Source organism: Panthera tigris, chromosome B2, assembly GCF_018350195.1.
Source record: "Panthera tigris isolate Pti1 chromosome B2, P.tigris_Pti1_mat1.1, whole genome shotgun sequence".
Lineage (NCBI taxonomy): Eukaryota > Metazoa > Chordata > Mammalia > Carnivora > Felidae > Panthera > Panthera tigris.
This window is the reverse complement of record NC_056664.1, coordinates 68,075,946-68,091,522: the sequence shown is the minus strand read 5'-3', so window position 1 is coordinate 68,091,522 and position 15,577 is coordinate 68,075,946. Positions and strand designations below refer to the sequence as shown.

The window sequence follows — 15,577 nt, the reverse complement described above, 5'->3', positions numbered from 1 at the left end:
AATACAGCAATTCCCTACTTCACATCTCCCCACTGTGCAGTCCCACTTACCAAAAGTAGTCTTTTGACTCAGTTAGCAATTTCTTCTGGAATTTACTCTTCCCATAATTTTAAATGCTATGCATTTTTGAGTCATCAGTTATGTATATCATTTATTGTCTTTCTATTCTTGTCAATAAAGGTTTATGTTTCTTACAATACCATTCTTCTACCACCCCATCTTCCCAATATGGCAATACTTATTAAATCAATATTCATCACTTACATATTCACCACTGACCTATTTGCTCTATGTTTCCTTTCTGTTTTCCTAGAGTTAATGTTTTCTTTGATTTTTTTATTTGCTTAGTTTTCTTTGTATTTAATGTCATTATTCTCAAACTTTCCGCTGAATTTTCTAACATATTTTTCCACATCGGGTAATGTATCACTTCCAATGTTTGGAGACCTTCCTCTCTTTCTGTCTAGACTGCTACTCTCTAAGCCTACAGAAAGCTGTCCCCTGAAAATTCCCTTTGCTATCATCCTTAGAATTTCCTTGGCCTTCTTCTGAGTTGGATTCCCTGATCCCTAGACTTCAGGCTTCCTCTCTCTGTGTTTACTATCTTGTCTTTTGGAGCATATCCTCCAACAGTTTTGTCAAGTTAAAAAATTGACTGCAATAGCAGAAGGTTTGATGATACAAGCATTCTATATACTTGTCTCTTGAGACACCTGGGGTACCTATCTCCTTGAGAGACCCCTTCACCACCTTTCAGGGTTTCCCTAAGTTTTTTTCAGTATCCCATTTCTTCCTATTTCTTGGTTTACCATTGTTTTAGGTGAAAACATCCTGAAAATGGGTATCTGGGAGGGATTTTTTGAGGCTTTGAGTGTTTGAAAATATTTTTTGTCACGCTCACACTTAATTGAAAGTATAGAACGCCATCCTAGCCATGCTGCCCTCCCAGCCAGCTGTTACTGAAACATGAAAAACACCTTTCTTTCTTTGGCTTGCTCATTTGCATTTGCCGCATGGCTAAACTCTCTCACCTCCTTCAGATCTTGCTCAAATATTAGATTTTCAGTGACCGCTGTGTATACATTGCCAACCCAACATTCCCACCCATTTCCCACTTTACTTTATTTCCATAGCACTTATCACCACTTGGAATACTACATATTTCCTATTGTTTACTTGTTTACTTTCTGTCTTCCTCTACTAGACAGAAAGCTCCTTGGGGCCAAAACTTTCAACTCTTTTGCTCACTGATATACTCCAGTACCTGGAACAGTGCCTGGCACATAGTAGTCCATCAGTATTTATCTGTTCAATGCATGTATAATAAACACTTATTTCCTGTCCCTATAATATGCCAAAAGGAAGGTAGTAACTTTCTTGTCATGATAAATAAGAATGGATTTGTTTGATATAGAATTAAGAAATTGCTGGTCATGCCACTTGAAGATCTGAAAGAGATTGTGGAATCTCTTTTTAGATTTTTAAACATAAAATAGATGGCTACTGATGTTTATGACATAAGTGTGTGTGTATCTTTTCCTAGAAACATTTAAAATATTCTTTCATCTGCACTTGTCTGTCACACTTTGCTCATTTTGTGCTTTGCCTTCCTCTGGTTACCAGTAGGGTTTCTGGCTGCCCCCACTGTGCCCATCTTAACCCATTACTGGCTTCTCTCACTGTGGACTTCAGCTTAACCTGAGCTCATCTACTTTGGTTTAGACCAATGTCTCTGCAGCCTTTGCTTTTAGACAGGTCTCCCATGCAGAAAGTGACCAAACTAACCATTTCCTCTCTACCCAGCAGCTGGGATTCTAACCAGCAACCCCACCATGCACACTGACATATAAATACAACCCACACCCTCACAGGAATCCCACACACACTGTAATATAAAAGCTAAAAGTCATGTTATTATGAGTCTGCTCATTTTGCATACCTCATGATAAAGTAAATGGCTTTCAGTGCTTGACTTCTCTGTTGCAGTGTAAAAACTTCATGTTGAAATGGCCTGTATCACTGCCATGTCTAATTTCTACATAAGGATCTAATGAAAAGATCATTATTTAAAATACATTTAGAAGTGGTGCTGAGATGCAACAATATTTTTATTTCAAAAGAATGACCTATAGCCTTAATAGATTCAGTCTCAAGCCAAGAGAGAGTAGAGTTTTTTAAAACCACACTTACGTAGGACTGCTAGAATAAGCAAAGAAAAATACAAGAGGCCCAGCTAAATTTGAATTTCAGATAAATAACGAACAATTTTCATCTAGTATTTCATCTAGGAATCCTACATTTAAGTAGCCAACTGTTCTGTCAGTGAAAGGACTTGTTTAGGTTTATTTTGAGTGTAAAAGATGAGTGTTAAGGTGCTACAAAGGGAAGGGGTTAGGAATTCACTTTTACTGGTTGATGACATAAGGCAGTGGACCATTTTAATCTGGCTAACATCTATACAGTAACAAAAGTGTGAGTAATAAGATGCTGTCCCAGAAACAGAATGCAGATTTCTATCATTGTGCTTCTTCCCAGACCCTTATCATCTAGAGAAGCAGCAACATCACGTCATAGGAACACAGGTTTGTAAGCATTTATTTCCCCATGACACGAAGAAGTCCAATCAAATCACGGATAGCCCTCAAAGCCTTTTCGTTTACTCATCCCAGATCCTTCTATGGATGTCTTAGCCAGCTCAGGCTGCCTTAACAATATATCATAGTCTAGGTGACTTAAATAGCAGGAATTTATTTTTCAGTGTCTGAGGCCAGGAAGTCCAAGATTAAATTGCCAGCTGATTTGGTTCCTGGTGAGGCACTTCTTTCTGGTTTGCAGAAAGAAGGATGCCTTCTCTTACGTGGCAGAGAGAGAAATCGTGTCTCTGCATCTCTTCTTATAAAGGCACTAATCCCATTCATGAGGGCTCTACCCACATGACCTAAATACCTCCCAAAGACCCACCTCCAAATGCTGTCATATTGGAGATTAGGGCTTGAAAGTATGAATCTGAGGGAGATACAAATGTTTAGTCCATGGCAATGAAGATTTGAATAAAACTGGTGTATATCCAGAGAGATCGTGGATGTTAGAAAACACCATTTATGACACTTGAATGAAGTATGGGTAAACACACCTAAGCATTCTCCCCAAGCAAGAGAAAAGAGGGTACTTCTCTGAAATCTGGGTACAATTCACCAGCAGGCAGATTTTATTTTAAGAAACTAATAAATATAATATGATTCTACCTTTCAGAGCTGTTTATCACTTGGAGTTTCAGTTTGGGTGATTGCACTCTAGTAAATTAGCTGACTGAGAGTCCAAAGATTATATCTGCCTCCAGACAGTCCATTCATCATGCTTAGCATTTGGATTTCAACTCGGCTTTCCCACATATTTGCCAAAATGCTGCTGAAGTGATCACAGAAAGCTCCTTGTTTTGATCTGCCTAATGCCTTAAATATTGTCAGTGGCTCTGGATTTAGGTTTATTGAAATATTTTAATAACCCACCAATCTCTTATCTGAAAGTTTCATATGATCACTTTCTTAGTTCATAAATACTTACTGATTTTAATCTTGTCCCCAAAAGGGAGTAGACTTTGGTGGTTCAATGTGTTCCTACCCAAGGAAGAAATGCAAAGTGGTGGTAGAAATTATCAAGGTATACTCATGTAAAAGTGAAAAGATCTTTCAATACTATCAAATATTTAACAAGATGTATAGCCAATACAATGTTCACATTTTATGTGTCACCCACACCTTTACTTTTGCAAAATCATTTTGCAAATTGGCAAGTTATTCAGTCAGATTATCCAATATTGGAAAAGCATAATTTAAGTTTTAAGTGGTAAAACTACCAAAATGTGTTCACTGGTATCCAAAAAAATCCAGATGCATAAAATGCAGGCTTGCATGACTGGAAGGTGAATAAAATTTCTGGGCCCAAACTGCATAGCTAATTGGCTGGGAGTTCCAGATGGCAGTGTGGGATCCAAATATGTTCCAATGCCATCTGTGTTTTGGCAACACCTGGTGACCTTGTCAGTTTTTACCAGCTGGTCCCTAGGTGTGTTGTATCTGGCTAGGCAGAAATTCCCGAAATTTTTGGTTACTGGTGGTCTTTTAGTGTCATCTTCCCAGAACTATTTGGGCCTGAACAAAATGGGTACAAGGACCCACCCTTTCTCTCCCTAGGTTTGGACAAGGGACTATCTATCCTTTCTATACCAACTCCTTAAACGTTAAAACAATCAATGCAAATGCTGTTTGTTTGTTTGTTTAAGTTAAGTCTGACTTTGGATTTCCTTTCTTTCTTTCTATTCTTTGTGGAAAATACTTGGATATAATGAATTGGACTCGGAAGCTTTTTCCACAGACAGTTCTTGGTCTCCGCCTGCTTCCCTATCAGACACTCTACCTTTCTTTACTGCCTCAAGCATCTTCTCTCTGACTAATCAAAGTGTCACAGACATAATGCCCGTCGACCAAACAGTACTAATCCCAGGACTAACCATCCCCACAGATGATTATTCTGCCATCAGCCAATCGGCTCTGGAAATTTCACAGCCATCTGCATCATCAGGCAGCCAGGAAATAGTGAGAGACTTAGATGTAATGGATATATCTGATGCCCCTGCCTCCTCTCAGCTACCAAGATTCAGTGGGTATGTTTCTACCCCGGATCGTTTCTTGGAGAATATCACACCTAGCCCAGCTTTACAGTACATCACCACTAGTTCTATGACCACTGCCAGCAAGGGCCAAGAGCTGGTAGTGTTCTTCAGTCTGCGAGTCGCTAACATGCCCTTCTCCAACAACCTGTTCAATAAGAGCTCTCTAGAGTACCAGGCTCTGGAGCAACAATTCACACAGCTGGTGAGTAAGCACTGCTTCCGATTCTCTGTGTGTTCTTCCTTTCTCTGTTGTTACTTTATAATATAATCACTCTCTGTCTTGAGCAGTGAATGTTGAGAGAGACAAGCCTCTGAGATAGCTGTGGCTGAAGGCATTCAGCTAAAGTGTGGGGATGGATTCAGATCCAATAAGCAAGTAAGTTCTGTGGTAGACACTCCGGACAGACACTGCCACTCAGCCTCATGAGATCTTACCCTTAAGGTCTTTTCATTATAGTTCTTACTTTTTTTAAATTTTTTAAATGTTTATTCATTTTTGAGAGAGAGAGAGAAAGGGAGAGAGAAAGAGAGACAGTGTGAGAGGGGGAGGGGCAGAGAGAGGGAGACACAGAATCCGAAGCAGACTCCAGGCTCTGAGCTGTCAGCACAAAGCCCAGCACAGGGCTCAAACTCACAAACTGTGAGATCATGACCTGAGCCAAAGTCAGACACTTAACCAACGGAGCCACCCAGGCACCCCCATTATAGTTCTTACTATTTTAGTTTTCCCAGGGATAGTACATAGCCATTCAAGCATGGGATGTGGAATTTAAAAGCAATAGGAGCAAACTTTTCCTAGGTTATAACGCCACAAGCTATTTTCTAGCCATCAAAATGGAAGGATTCAAAATTAGAAAGGTCCACAACAGATGAGGCCAAGACTTCAAGTGTAAGGACTCTTTTCTTAGCTCTTAAGTTCCTGTAAAACTAAAAAATAGCTAAATGGCTATCATCCCTGATCCCTAACAAAGAAAGTGAAATGATGATCATGATGGCATATATCTTTGATTATAAAATACCCCCCAAACTCATGTTTATTTTCTTTCTACATGTACAATAAGAGAAATGTATATAATAAGAAAGGCTCAACTCTCTGATAACCTCTGTACAGCCAATTAAAGTCAAGTACACAATGCATATCACAAAAATTGTAGAATTTCTGAAAATACCAGAAAAATATTTGTAAGCTTCATATAAGTTAAGTAACCATGCAAATTAAAGCCACATAAAAACCAAGTCTTCAAGTGAACTCTAAAAGAAAACTTTGTTTTAAGGTAAGACTTTGTGCTATCTCCCCGCCCCCGTCCCCCCCCTCCCCCCCACACACACACCCCAGTGTGGTAAGTAGATACTGGGACAATCTCAGGGAACAGAGACCCAGTGCACCTAGCTCAGGTGTATTAATGAGGGTACATACTAAGCTTCCATAGTGAAGAGATCAAGAATATAGTAACTTAAGTGTGGTGACAGATCATAGCTACGCTTGTGGCCAGCATAACATAGACTTGTCGAATCACTATGTTGTACACCTGAAACTAATATAACATTGTGTGTCAACTGTACTTCAGAAAAAAAAAGAATATAGTAACTTAAGATTCAAGTTTATATATTTGTCTTCAACGTGACGGATAGGGCAGTTCTGCTCTACAGTGCCATCCAGGGACTCACATTTCCTCTATCTTATAATTCTGCCAGCCCCCAATGTTATTTCTTCATTCACACAATCAAGGCTGAGGCATTGGTAAATCCCTGTTTCCACTTGAGAGAAGAGGCCCAGGGCAAGCAGTTTCCTAAGCAAGTGATACCAAAGTTACCCTCATCCCTTCCACTCATATTCTGTTGATGGGAACTAGTCACAAGGCCACACCTTGCTGCAAGGGAGACTGGGAAATGTGGTCTCCAGCAAGGCAGCCTCATGCCAGTGAAGAAGAAAATGGATTGGGGAGACGGGGGCAGCTAGTCATCTGCATACCAGATGAAGACAGGGAATCCCACCAGAGGCCAACGCAATGCTAAGACACAAAGAATGAGCCCAGTCAATGTAAGTAGGAGAGTACCAAGAGTAGACTGAGAAAAGAAGTTCTACATTTTGTATAAAATTTCATTTTATTTTTACAATAACCTGTGGGGGTTGGGGGGTGCTGGGGAATCATGGCTATTGGAATGTGGGCAGGGTCAGAGTTAAAATCCTGGTGGGGTGAGGACAGGCAGCAAAAAAAGTAGATCTGGGCCAAGCCCGGGAGATTTTAGCTTGCATCTGTGTGCTGTGTTTGTAGATGTCACTTCATGAATGAGGGGACCAACTTTCAGGGCCAAGAACAAGGCAAGATACTGCTGAGCTTCAGACATTTCTGCAAAATGATCTCAGGGATGGCTATGTCTCCCAACAGGCAGGTGTGGGAATCTGAAACACAATGCCCTGGGGCCTACTTTTCAGATTATTAAATTACAGTTTGGGAAAAGTCCTTAGGGAACCACTTTTTCTTCTTCCTCACAATTCAGATAAGGGCACTGAGGTACAATGCAATGGAGAAATGGTTTGATGAAGGTCACACAGATAGCTGGGGACAGTTCCAGGACTGACACCCAAGTCTCCTGACTGCCAGTTCCCTGCTGTTTCTACTACACAGCATATGAGTTGACCACGAAACATGTCCTGCATGGACAGACAAGCTGATATGTAAGCTGTTATTTCAATAGGGTCATTTCAATTGGTTGCTTCTAAATAAATGTCCCATTTATACAGCAGCAGGTCAGTCTGCTCCTGGGCTCAGTTTGGAACATGTTTTTATTTACTTGGTTTTTTGTTTTGTTTTGTTTTGATAACGGAACCTGGCAGTCCTGCTTTGCTGATAGCATTGGCCTAGATTTTTAAAAATCCTCTGTTCTCACAATTCATCAGGAAGAAAATCACTGCCCATCCATCTCAATACACAAATAGAAAGGTGGAAATATGGTACATAATCACTGCAAACAGATCATTAAATAGTCGTGTTCTGGTCTCACATTAAATCCAGACACAAAAATAAAAACAAACAGGAGTCGAAATGTATGCCTCAGATAATGAGAAGTGAGTATAAATGGAATTAGCGGCATCTGAGCACTTAGAACACAGTTAAGGGTCAACCATCTTTTATTCTGCAGCTGGTTCCATATCTACGCTCCAATCTTACGGGATTTAAGCAACTTGAAATTCTTAACTTCAGAAATGGGAGTGTGATTGTGAATAGCAAGTTGAAGTTTGCTAAGTCGGTGCCATATAACCTCACCAAGGCTGTGCAGGGGGTCTTGGAGGATTTTCGTTCTGCCGCAGCCCAACAACTTGACCTGGAGATAGACAGCTACTCTCTCAACATCGAACCAGGTAAGATATTCCAACCCAGAAAATTGTGGGAGGTTTTGGTTTTGTTTGTTTGTTTACCAAACAGTTCAACTTTGAGGCCACGAAATTCAAATTAAAGTCACACTTGATAAAATAACATTGTGGAAGTTAATGGATCACCTTGTTAGAAAGGTGGGGCCCTAAAATATGCAGGTTCAAGTTTTCTTACATCAAAAAGTAGGGAACAAGCATACCTCTTCCTTCACAATCTGGGAGCTTTAATCCCTCCCCCGCCCCCCCCAGAACACAACTCCTGCAGTGTCTTAAGAGACTGTTTTTGTTGTTGTTGTTTTTAACATTTGCCACAGCCAACCTAATTTATATTCTGCTGGAAGGCAGAAGCACTTTCTGAGCAAACTGCAACAACTGGAGGGTTTCTACCTAAGAAACCTTCCAGTCATAGTTAACTATCAGCATTTCCTCGTAATAACACAATTCAGGATGAAACTGAAACAGCGTCCTGAGGAAAGAAAACTAATCATTAGAGCAAACTTGGGAAAAAGCCACTGCACTATCACCAAAGAAAGAAGAAAATAATGTCCCTTCCCATTTGTACACCCCAGATCGGCTCCATGTGTGGGTTAAAACAAAGAAGTGTTAGATGTGAAGACGACTCTTAAAGATAATGGGGGTTAGCCCAGAGCTACCTAATAGAAAGCAAGCATTCATTCTGATAATAAAACATAGTGTGTGTACCATTGTAACCAGCTATGCCCAAATTGGGAACTGTTTCTACCATTAGTTTCAGAATTCTGTTTTCTAACCAATCAAGGGAAGTTTTTTTAAATTCCCTGGAGTGCCAGGGGGCAAGGCTCCAAATCTACGGCCAATGAGACCTTCCAGTCAGGTTCAACACAAAGCTTCCTAATTGGCTATGAATTAGTGAAGTGAATCTTTAACATCCTCTCTGGCTTTCTGTAAACTAACAATGAAGGCAGAGGGAAAAGGCCTTGGGCAAAATGCAAACAAAGAGGCTCAGTTGGGAGACACATATTTTGACAGAGCAGAACTTTGAGCAACTTTAAGAAAATTGCCTCCTATCTTAGTAAGGCGTCATTAAAAAGACAGATCACCCTTCGGCACTGAGCCTGGGAGTGCTTACCTCTGAACAGGAGCAGCTAAGAAAGCCCTGAGGACCCCCTAAGAAATCAAAAACCTCCTAAATGCTGGTAATATACTGCCTCTCCCCCTAAAAACTACCTCAGAACTGAGAAGGAACCAGGGAGTGCCTGGCAGTTAGGGTCAGGAGACCAATTTCCTCCGTCAATTGAAAGCAACGAACAGGGACTTACATAGGAGAATTTGGAAAGCCTAACAGAGGTGAGGGGCCAATTTCCTCTCTTCCTTCCTCCCTTGGAGAGCTGACAATCTGCTTAGAGACCCATCCGACAAATGAGAAGGTCAATATAAACAGCCAAGTTGAGACAGGGGAGAACTCGGGTGTCCTGCTGGCTTCTCAATGGAGGTGCCACTTAAGTAGTACCTTAGAAAGAGAGCAGGAAGCTGGCGGTACATTGCCACGGATGCATAAGGCCCTAGTGACGTTGGAAGGAAACACAGCATAGCAATGACTTTGGAGGGCCATAGTCCTGAATGTGAATCCTATGTACTAACATCAGCAATTTCCACAACTGGAAAAGAGATAGTAAACAGTCATGAGGATTAACTAAAAGAATATTTGCAACACCCAGCAGAATTAGAAAGCCAAATACAGATTTTATAAAAGTTAAAAATAAATAACAAGAAACTTTATGAACTCCCTATCTAAATCAAAATGGATAAATCCAATATCTAAAAGGGCTCCTATTTACTGTGAGAGGCCACTGGGTCCACCTGCCCCCAAAAGCATTCCTTCCCAACAGTGGGGAGGTGGGGAAAGTAGAAGGTATGAGCAGGCAAGGAGGGACAGGCAAGGAGTGAAGGTGCGCTTCTCCACCTGAAGCTAGAGATCCTGGTTTAGTTATTTCACCAAAGGCAAGGGTAGACTCACCCAGGTAACCAGCTAGTGCTTGATTATCAGACCTTGACCATCTTTTACATTCTACATGCTTGATCCAAAACAATAAACATCCATCCACCACCGGATCACACGTTGATGAATGAAAGTCAGTCCCTGCCCAAAGGAACTTGCAGGATGACCAAAGAGGGACACTTTAGAAGGATGCTGGGATCAGACATATGTCTTTTTTATTCAGAAAGACTTTGTAATGAGCACTTTCTGATATGCCACACTTAGCTGCAAATTTCCATGAGTCTGGAAATCACTAAGGCATAATGCAGAAAGCACAGTTTTCCTTTAAGTCCCATTTCATTGAGACCTGGTCTCTAAAAAGTAGAGAATTCTAGTCCCTCTGGGCTGGTCTCGGGCAGTGAAAGACAGCCTGTGGTAGTTGGTGGTGGCGAGGGCTGAGCATCCATGAAGACAGCCAGTACCATCAAAAAATAATTATTCAATGACTCTTGTTAAGATGGCGAGAAAGATTTTATTCAAGGACGGCCATCTTGATGTGTGTAGGAACCACTGCAGTGGGGCCTTGAGGTGGGGGAGAATGGACTTAACCCTGAATGTAGCATGGGCAAGTGGGAATTTATAGCCAAAGAGCAGCGTGGTGGGCAATAGATGGAAACTTACCAAGAGGAAACATCTAGGGTAAGGGGTGAATTCTGGCTAACCCAACCTAAAAGGATTCTTGCTAAAGGCAGGCCAGGATGATCGCACATCACCTGAGGGAGGGTGGAGAATGAGAAACCTGATTAGACATTGAGGGTGATCAGATGTAAAGGATGGGGGATTCTAACTAAGCCAGCTCAGCGGGATTCTTGCTAAAATTGGACAACAAAGAGAAACACTAGAGCCCAAAAATGGAGGCCAAGCTGAGAATTCAGGGGAGGCTGAGTAGAGCTTGGTCCAGGAGAAACTTTGTCAGACCAGAGCTGGAGAGGCAGGATGCCAGCCACACACGTGTCAGTGGCAGCAGCAAGAGCTACCATTGGAGGGTCTGAGGAGGGAGAGGGGGCCACCCAAGAGCGAGCAGCCATCAGGCACCCACTTAGACAACACACACGCAAACACTCGCACCTCATCCTCAATTATCCCTGTTCACACCCTGGTCCAATCCAGGCAGGGACAGTCCAGACCCTAACACACCCAAAACCATTGCTTCTGAACACAGTTAATGAACTTCTTACATCTATTAATCTCCTTATCTTATAAAAGTTCTTGAAGCTGAGTTTTAAAACACTATTCCAGGGACACCTGGGTGGCTCAATCAATTGAGCATCTTGAGTGGCTCGGGTCATGATCTCAAGGTTTGTGAGTTCAAGTCCCGTGTCAGGCTCTGTGCTGTCAGTTCAGAGCCTGGAGCCTGCTTCGGATTCTCTCTGCCCCTCCCCCGCTCATGCTCTGTCTTTCTCAAAAATAAACATTAAAAAAAAATTTTTTTAAGTGCTATTCTAAAACAAACAAACAAATGCCCTGTAGTTACAGTAAAGTGTTCCTAGCATCGATCATCCTGTATAATTTTAGTTTGAGGAAATAGGTACAATATTAGTATTATGATAATAGAAAAGAAAAATGAGTGTCTAGATTTTAAAACGCAGATGATTTTCAATAGTTTTCTTCCTTTTTTCTTTCTTTAATCTAGAATATGACAGGTATTTTGCTCCCAGGTTTTCAATGTGACTGGCTGATCCAGATTTTCTCCTTTTGGTGGTATATTGGAGTGTAAGCTGTCATGGTGATTGACAAGCAAGCTGATTAAAATGTCCTCCTAGTACAACAACTAATCGTGTTTCCTCTCAGGTCCCTGGACCCCAAATGAAAATAATTACATAGGTTGGACAACAAGGACTCAAATTTCAATTTACACAGTCCGTGGCTCTATTGCTGGCATAGTCTTTTCTAGTGTCTAAGGCTTGGGTACAGCAGTACCCATCCCCCAGCATGTAGTAAAAGAGGTCTGAGGGGCACTTATAATCAAAATCCCAGATAATTCTGGAAGGTCATTTTAGCAAATACAAGAAACTTCCCCGATTCAGGTCTGCTCTTGCCAGTGTTTGCTTGAACTCACTAGTACTGGCCCAATCTGTTGAGAAAACTCTCGTTGAAAGAAAACTTAAAGAGGAAATATTTAGAGAGAAGAAGGACAGCTGCTAGAAATACTGTATGCCAGGAATAAATACCTAGCTTTGTCTATGGAAGAAAATCCCAGGAATCTATCCTTGGAAAACAGAGAAGGCATCCTATAATTTTAACCTTCTCCCAACCAGGATGGCCAAATACAGCAACATTTACTATGTGTCTTATCCCTTGCCCTTCCCTTACCATCTTCTTGGGAGGAACAGGAGATCAGAACTAGGCTATAGAACACCGGAGGATCTCCTGCCTCATGAGTGTCCAATGTTGCCCCATCCTGGGAGCCTCCAGCCCCACCATCCCTTCCTCCTCCAACCCTTATCAGAGCATAACCCTTAAAACATGAAAAAACATAATTTTCATACAAACAGGTGTGAAAGTTTGCTTTCACTCATTAATAAGGGAATCATTAGGGTGACGAATCTGGTCTAAAGAGGCTCTGGAAATGGGAATTTTATATAGCCAGAGAAAAAAGGAGAATGGTGAGTTAAGAATGGTATGCTAAATAGAGAAGAGAAAGTATAATCATCTTATCTTACCCATTTTCTATACAATAACTTCTAACTCTATGGAGTTGTAAAATGCTATAACCAAAAGTAAATGGTAAATCAAAGTTACTGCCTTTTAGAGGTCGGCAAAGTGTGTCTTAAAGAGCCAGATGGTAAATATTTGGCTTTGGGAGCCAAAAGGCAAAATCGAGGATATTATGTAGGTACTTATGTAACTAAAACTGGTCTTAGCCCAGAAACCATAAAAATGTAGGCAGCTGGCAAGGTTGCCCACAGGTGATCCCTGTTTACTAGAGGGGATTGTTAGTGCTCCAGCACGACTTTTAAGGTTATGTGGTCAACTGCTCTCCTTATTTCCAAATGTTGGATGGTTTTCTTAAACCACCAGCTTCTTACTCCCTCTGGCCCTTATTTTTGCTGTTACAGAGAAGTTAGACAAGTCAATGACAATGCAATCATGATTTGAGACCCTGTTCATTCATATATTCAGTAAACACTTAGGGGTTATCTGGTACCAGTCAGATACTATTACAGGCATCAGAACCCCCAGGGTGAATCCCTGCCCTCAAGGAGCTAAAGCCTACCAACCAAGAGAAACAGACACATATACAAAAAGTTCTAATCAGGTCTACTAAATACAATAATCAGGTCATGAACAGAAATGTTATGAAGCACAACAGAGCAATTAATTCTATAGAGGCCAGGGAATGTCATGGCAGGCTTCCTAGATAGATGGCGATGTTGAGTGTGGTACCTTGGCAAATCCTGGGAGTGGGGGGTTGGGGGGAGAGGACAGGCAGGAAGGTTGAGGAGGGGCTCCTCCAAAAACGGCTGGAGGAAGATGCAGACACTTCTGGAAATTTCAGGATACTTCAGTTATTTCACTGTGATAGCAGCTTGGGACACAAAGTAGGGAAGGAAGAGAGTTCAGCCTGGAAGGAAGAGAAAGGTGTGCTGAGCCAGCACGTTTAAAGCCAGGTTGTCTAAAAGCTCCTGTTCAATCTATTTATATCTACTTTGGTGTCCTATTTTTCTTTTTTCTTTTCTTTTCTTTATTTTCTTTTTTTTTATAACTGGTCTTTTACAGTTTAAACTTTAATAAAATCTTGTAAAACTCAAAATGTCTTCAAACTAAGTACTAAACAGCCCTTAAAGTATTCTCAAAATTACAAAATAAAAACGTAGAGTTTATCATTCATCAAATACTTCCAATTTGGAAACTACTTAGCAAAAATATACAGGTAGCTACAAAAGGTGGATACATTAATTCATTTAAATGTTTTAATGCAAAAAATAAAGCAAAAATTAATAAACTATCTTAAGGATATAAAAATACTCCAAAAATGTTTTGGGGAAGATGAGTTTTACAGAAATGGACATTTGGTGAACTGCCCTCCATCCTATGAAGTAGCTGTCTAGAGACCAGAGGCCAGTGCTGAAAGTATACATTTGGGAAACCTCAGTCGAAATCAGAGAACAGGTAAAAAATGGCCCAGGGCAATGTACAGGGCAGGAGAAAAGGAGAATCAGGACTGAATCTCTGAGAAACCCCAACACTTAATGGGGAATAGAAGGATTGTTGGTGAAAGGAGCCAAAGACGGTGTTGCAGAAGCCGAGGAAAGAGAAGAGCGGGAGAGCAGTGGATAGAGGCCATGTAAGTTGGTTCAGAGGTCATCAGAACCCTTCGCAGAAACAATCTGCTAGAGTGGCAAGAGCTGAGGCCAGATTTTAGTGAGGTTGGGATGAAATGGAAAATGGGAAGGTCAGCATGCCCTGTCCACCTCCTGTCTTACAACCTAGAGCAAGGCTCCTACCCTCCCACAGACACTGGAGATAGGGGGTGCTATCCTCTTTGGTGGTTACATTTCAAAAGAGAGGCTCCTCGGTCCTTGAGAAAGACACTCTTGAGTTGTAATACTGGCAAGAAGCTTCAAAGATGATGGACATCTCAAACGAGCAGAGAATGAATTTACAATTACAAGTTTTCCAAACTAAGAAAGGGGAAGTCAGGGGTCTAGAGTTAGTCAAGCAGAGGGCAAGGGGAAGGCAGTCTTGATCAGAGGATTTACCATTTCTCTCTATGCCCTGAGTTTATTATATTTACAGGCAGTGCTCAGACAGACCAATTATTTAGTTCTATTTGCAAAATTTGACAAAAAATCCAATCAAGTCTTTTTCATTTATTTTCTTTTGGCCTAACGTCAGGGTGGAAATGTAGTTTGTGGTAGTAATGCGGAGAAGGGGGAAGTATTATTCCATTGTTACATTTAGACCAAAGAGAAGAGACATTGTGAAACTTCTCATGAGACTACTAGGGGGGCATCATTCCACATTCAGATCAGCATCTGAATTCCTGGATGTGTCCTCTAAATGAGGGCTATTAATCAGTTAGGCCAAATAATATCTGCAGAGGTACAGACATGGAGTAGAAGCGACACAGTGTCATTACTGTGTGTGGTTTGCCATTCACCTTTTGAAAACAACCTGAATAAATGAATCTATGATATAGAAAGTATAAACCAATGTTAGAACTATCTGTGATTTATCAACTGAAAAACTGAATAAATCACAGCTTGCTCACTATTCTGCCAGCATCTCTGGCAACTAGCATCGTCTTTCATTTAGGCTGCTATGAAAATTCTCTAGAAGCATGTAGGGCTTTTATGCCAGTTAGCTGTGCAGGTTGAAGATTTCAAACATGCAAAACTACACACACTTATTCTAACTTATTCTCTCCTTGAATTCCTAAGAAGTCTCCTCAAATATGGGCAGATTTCAAGGCTGGTAAATGGTAAACATTGAAATTAATTAGACTCTGGCATCCAGGATGCTTCCAGCCAGAATGTGAATCGGCAAACTCATTTTCTCTGGAAAGTTG

The 15,577-nt window shown here is 41.1% G+C and overlaps 1 protein-coding gene across 2 annotated transcripts in view; it reads left to right on the top strand.

The window, feature by feature from the left end:
- IMPG1 (interphotoreceptor matrix proteoglycan 1) overlaps nucleotides 1-15,577 on the top strand; it is a 130,138-nt gene that overhangs the window by 95,748 nt on the left and 18,813 nt on the right. For both annotated transcript variants that reach the window (XM_007090132.2, XM_007090131.2), the window contains 2 exons: nucleotides 4,375-4,874; nucleotides 7,817-8,036. In XM_007090132.2, coding sequence (XP_007090194.1) covers nucleotides 4,375-4,874; nucleotides 7,817-8,036 — 720 coding nt within the window. The remainder of the gene's footprint in view (nucleotides 1-4,374; nucleotides 4,875-7,816; nucleotides 8,037-15,577) is intronic.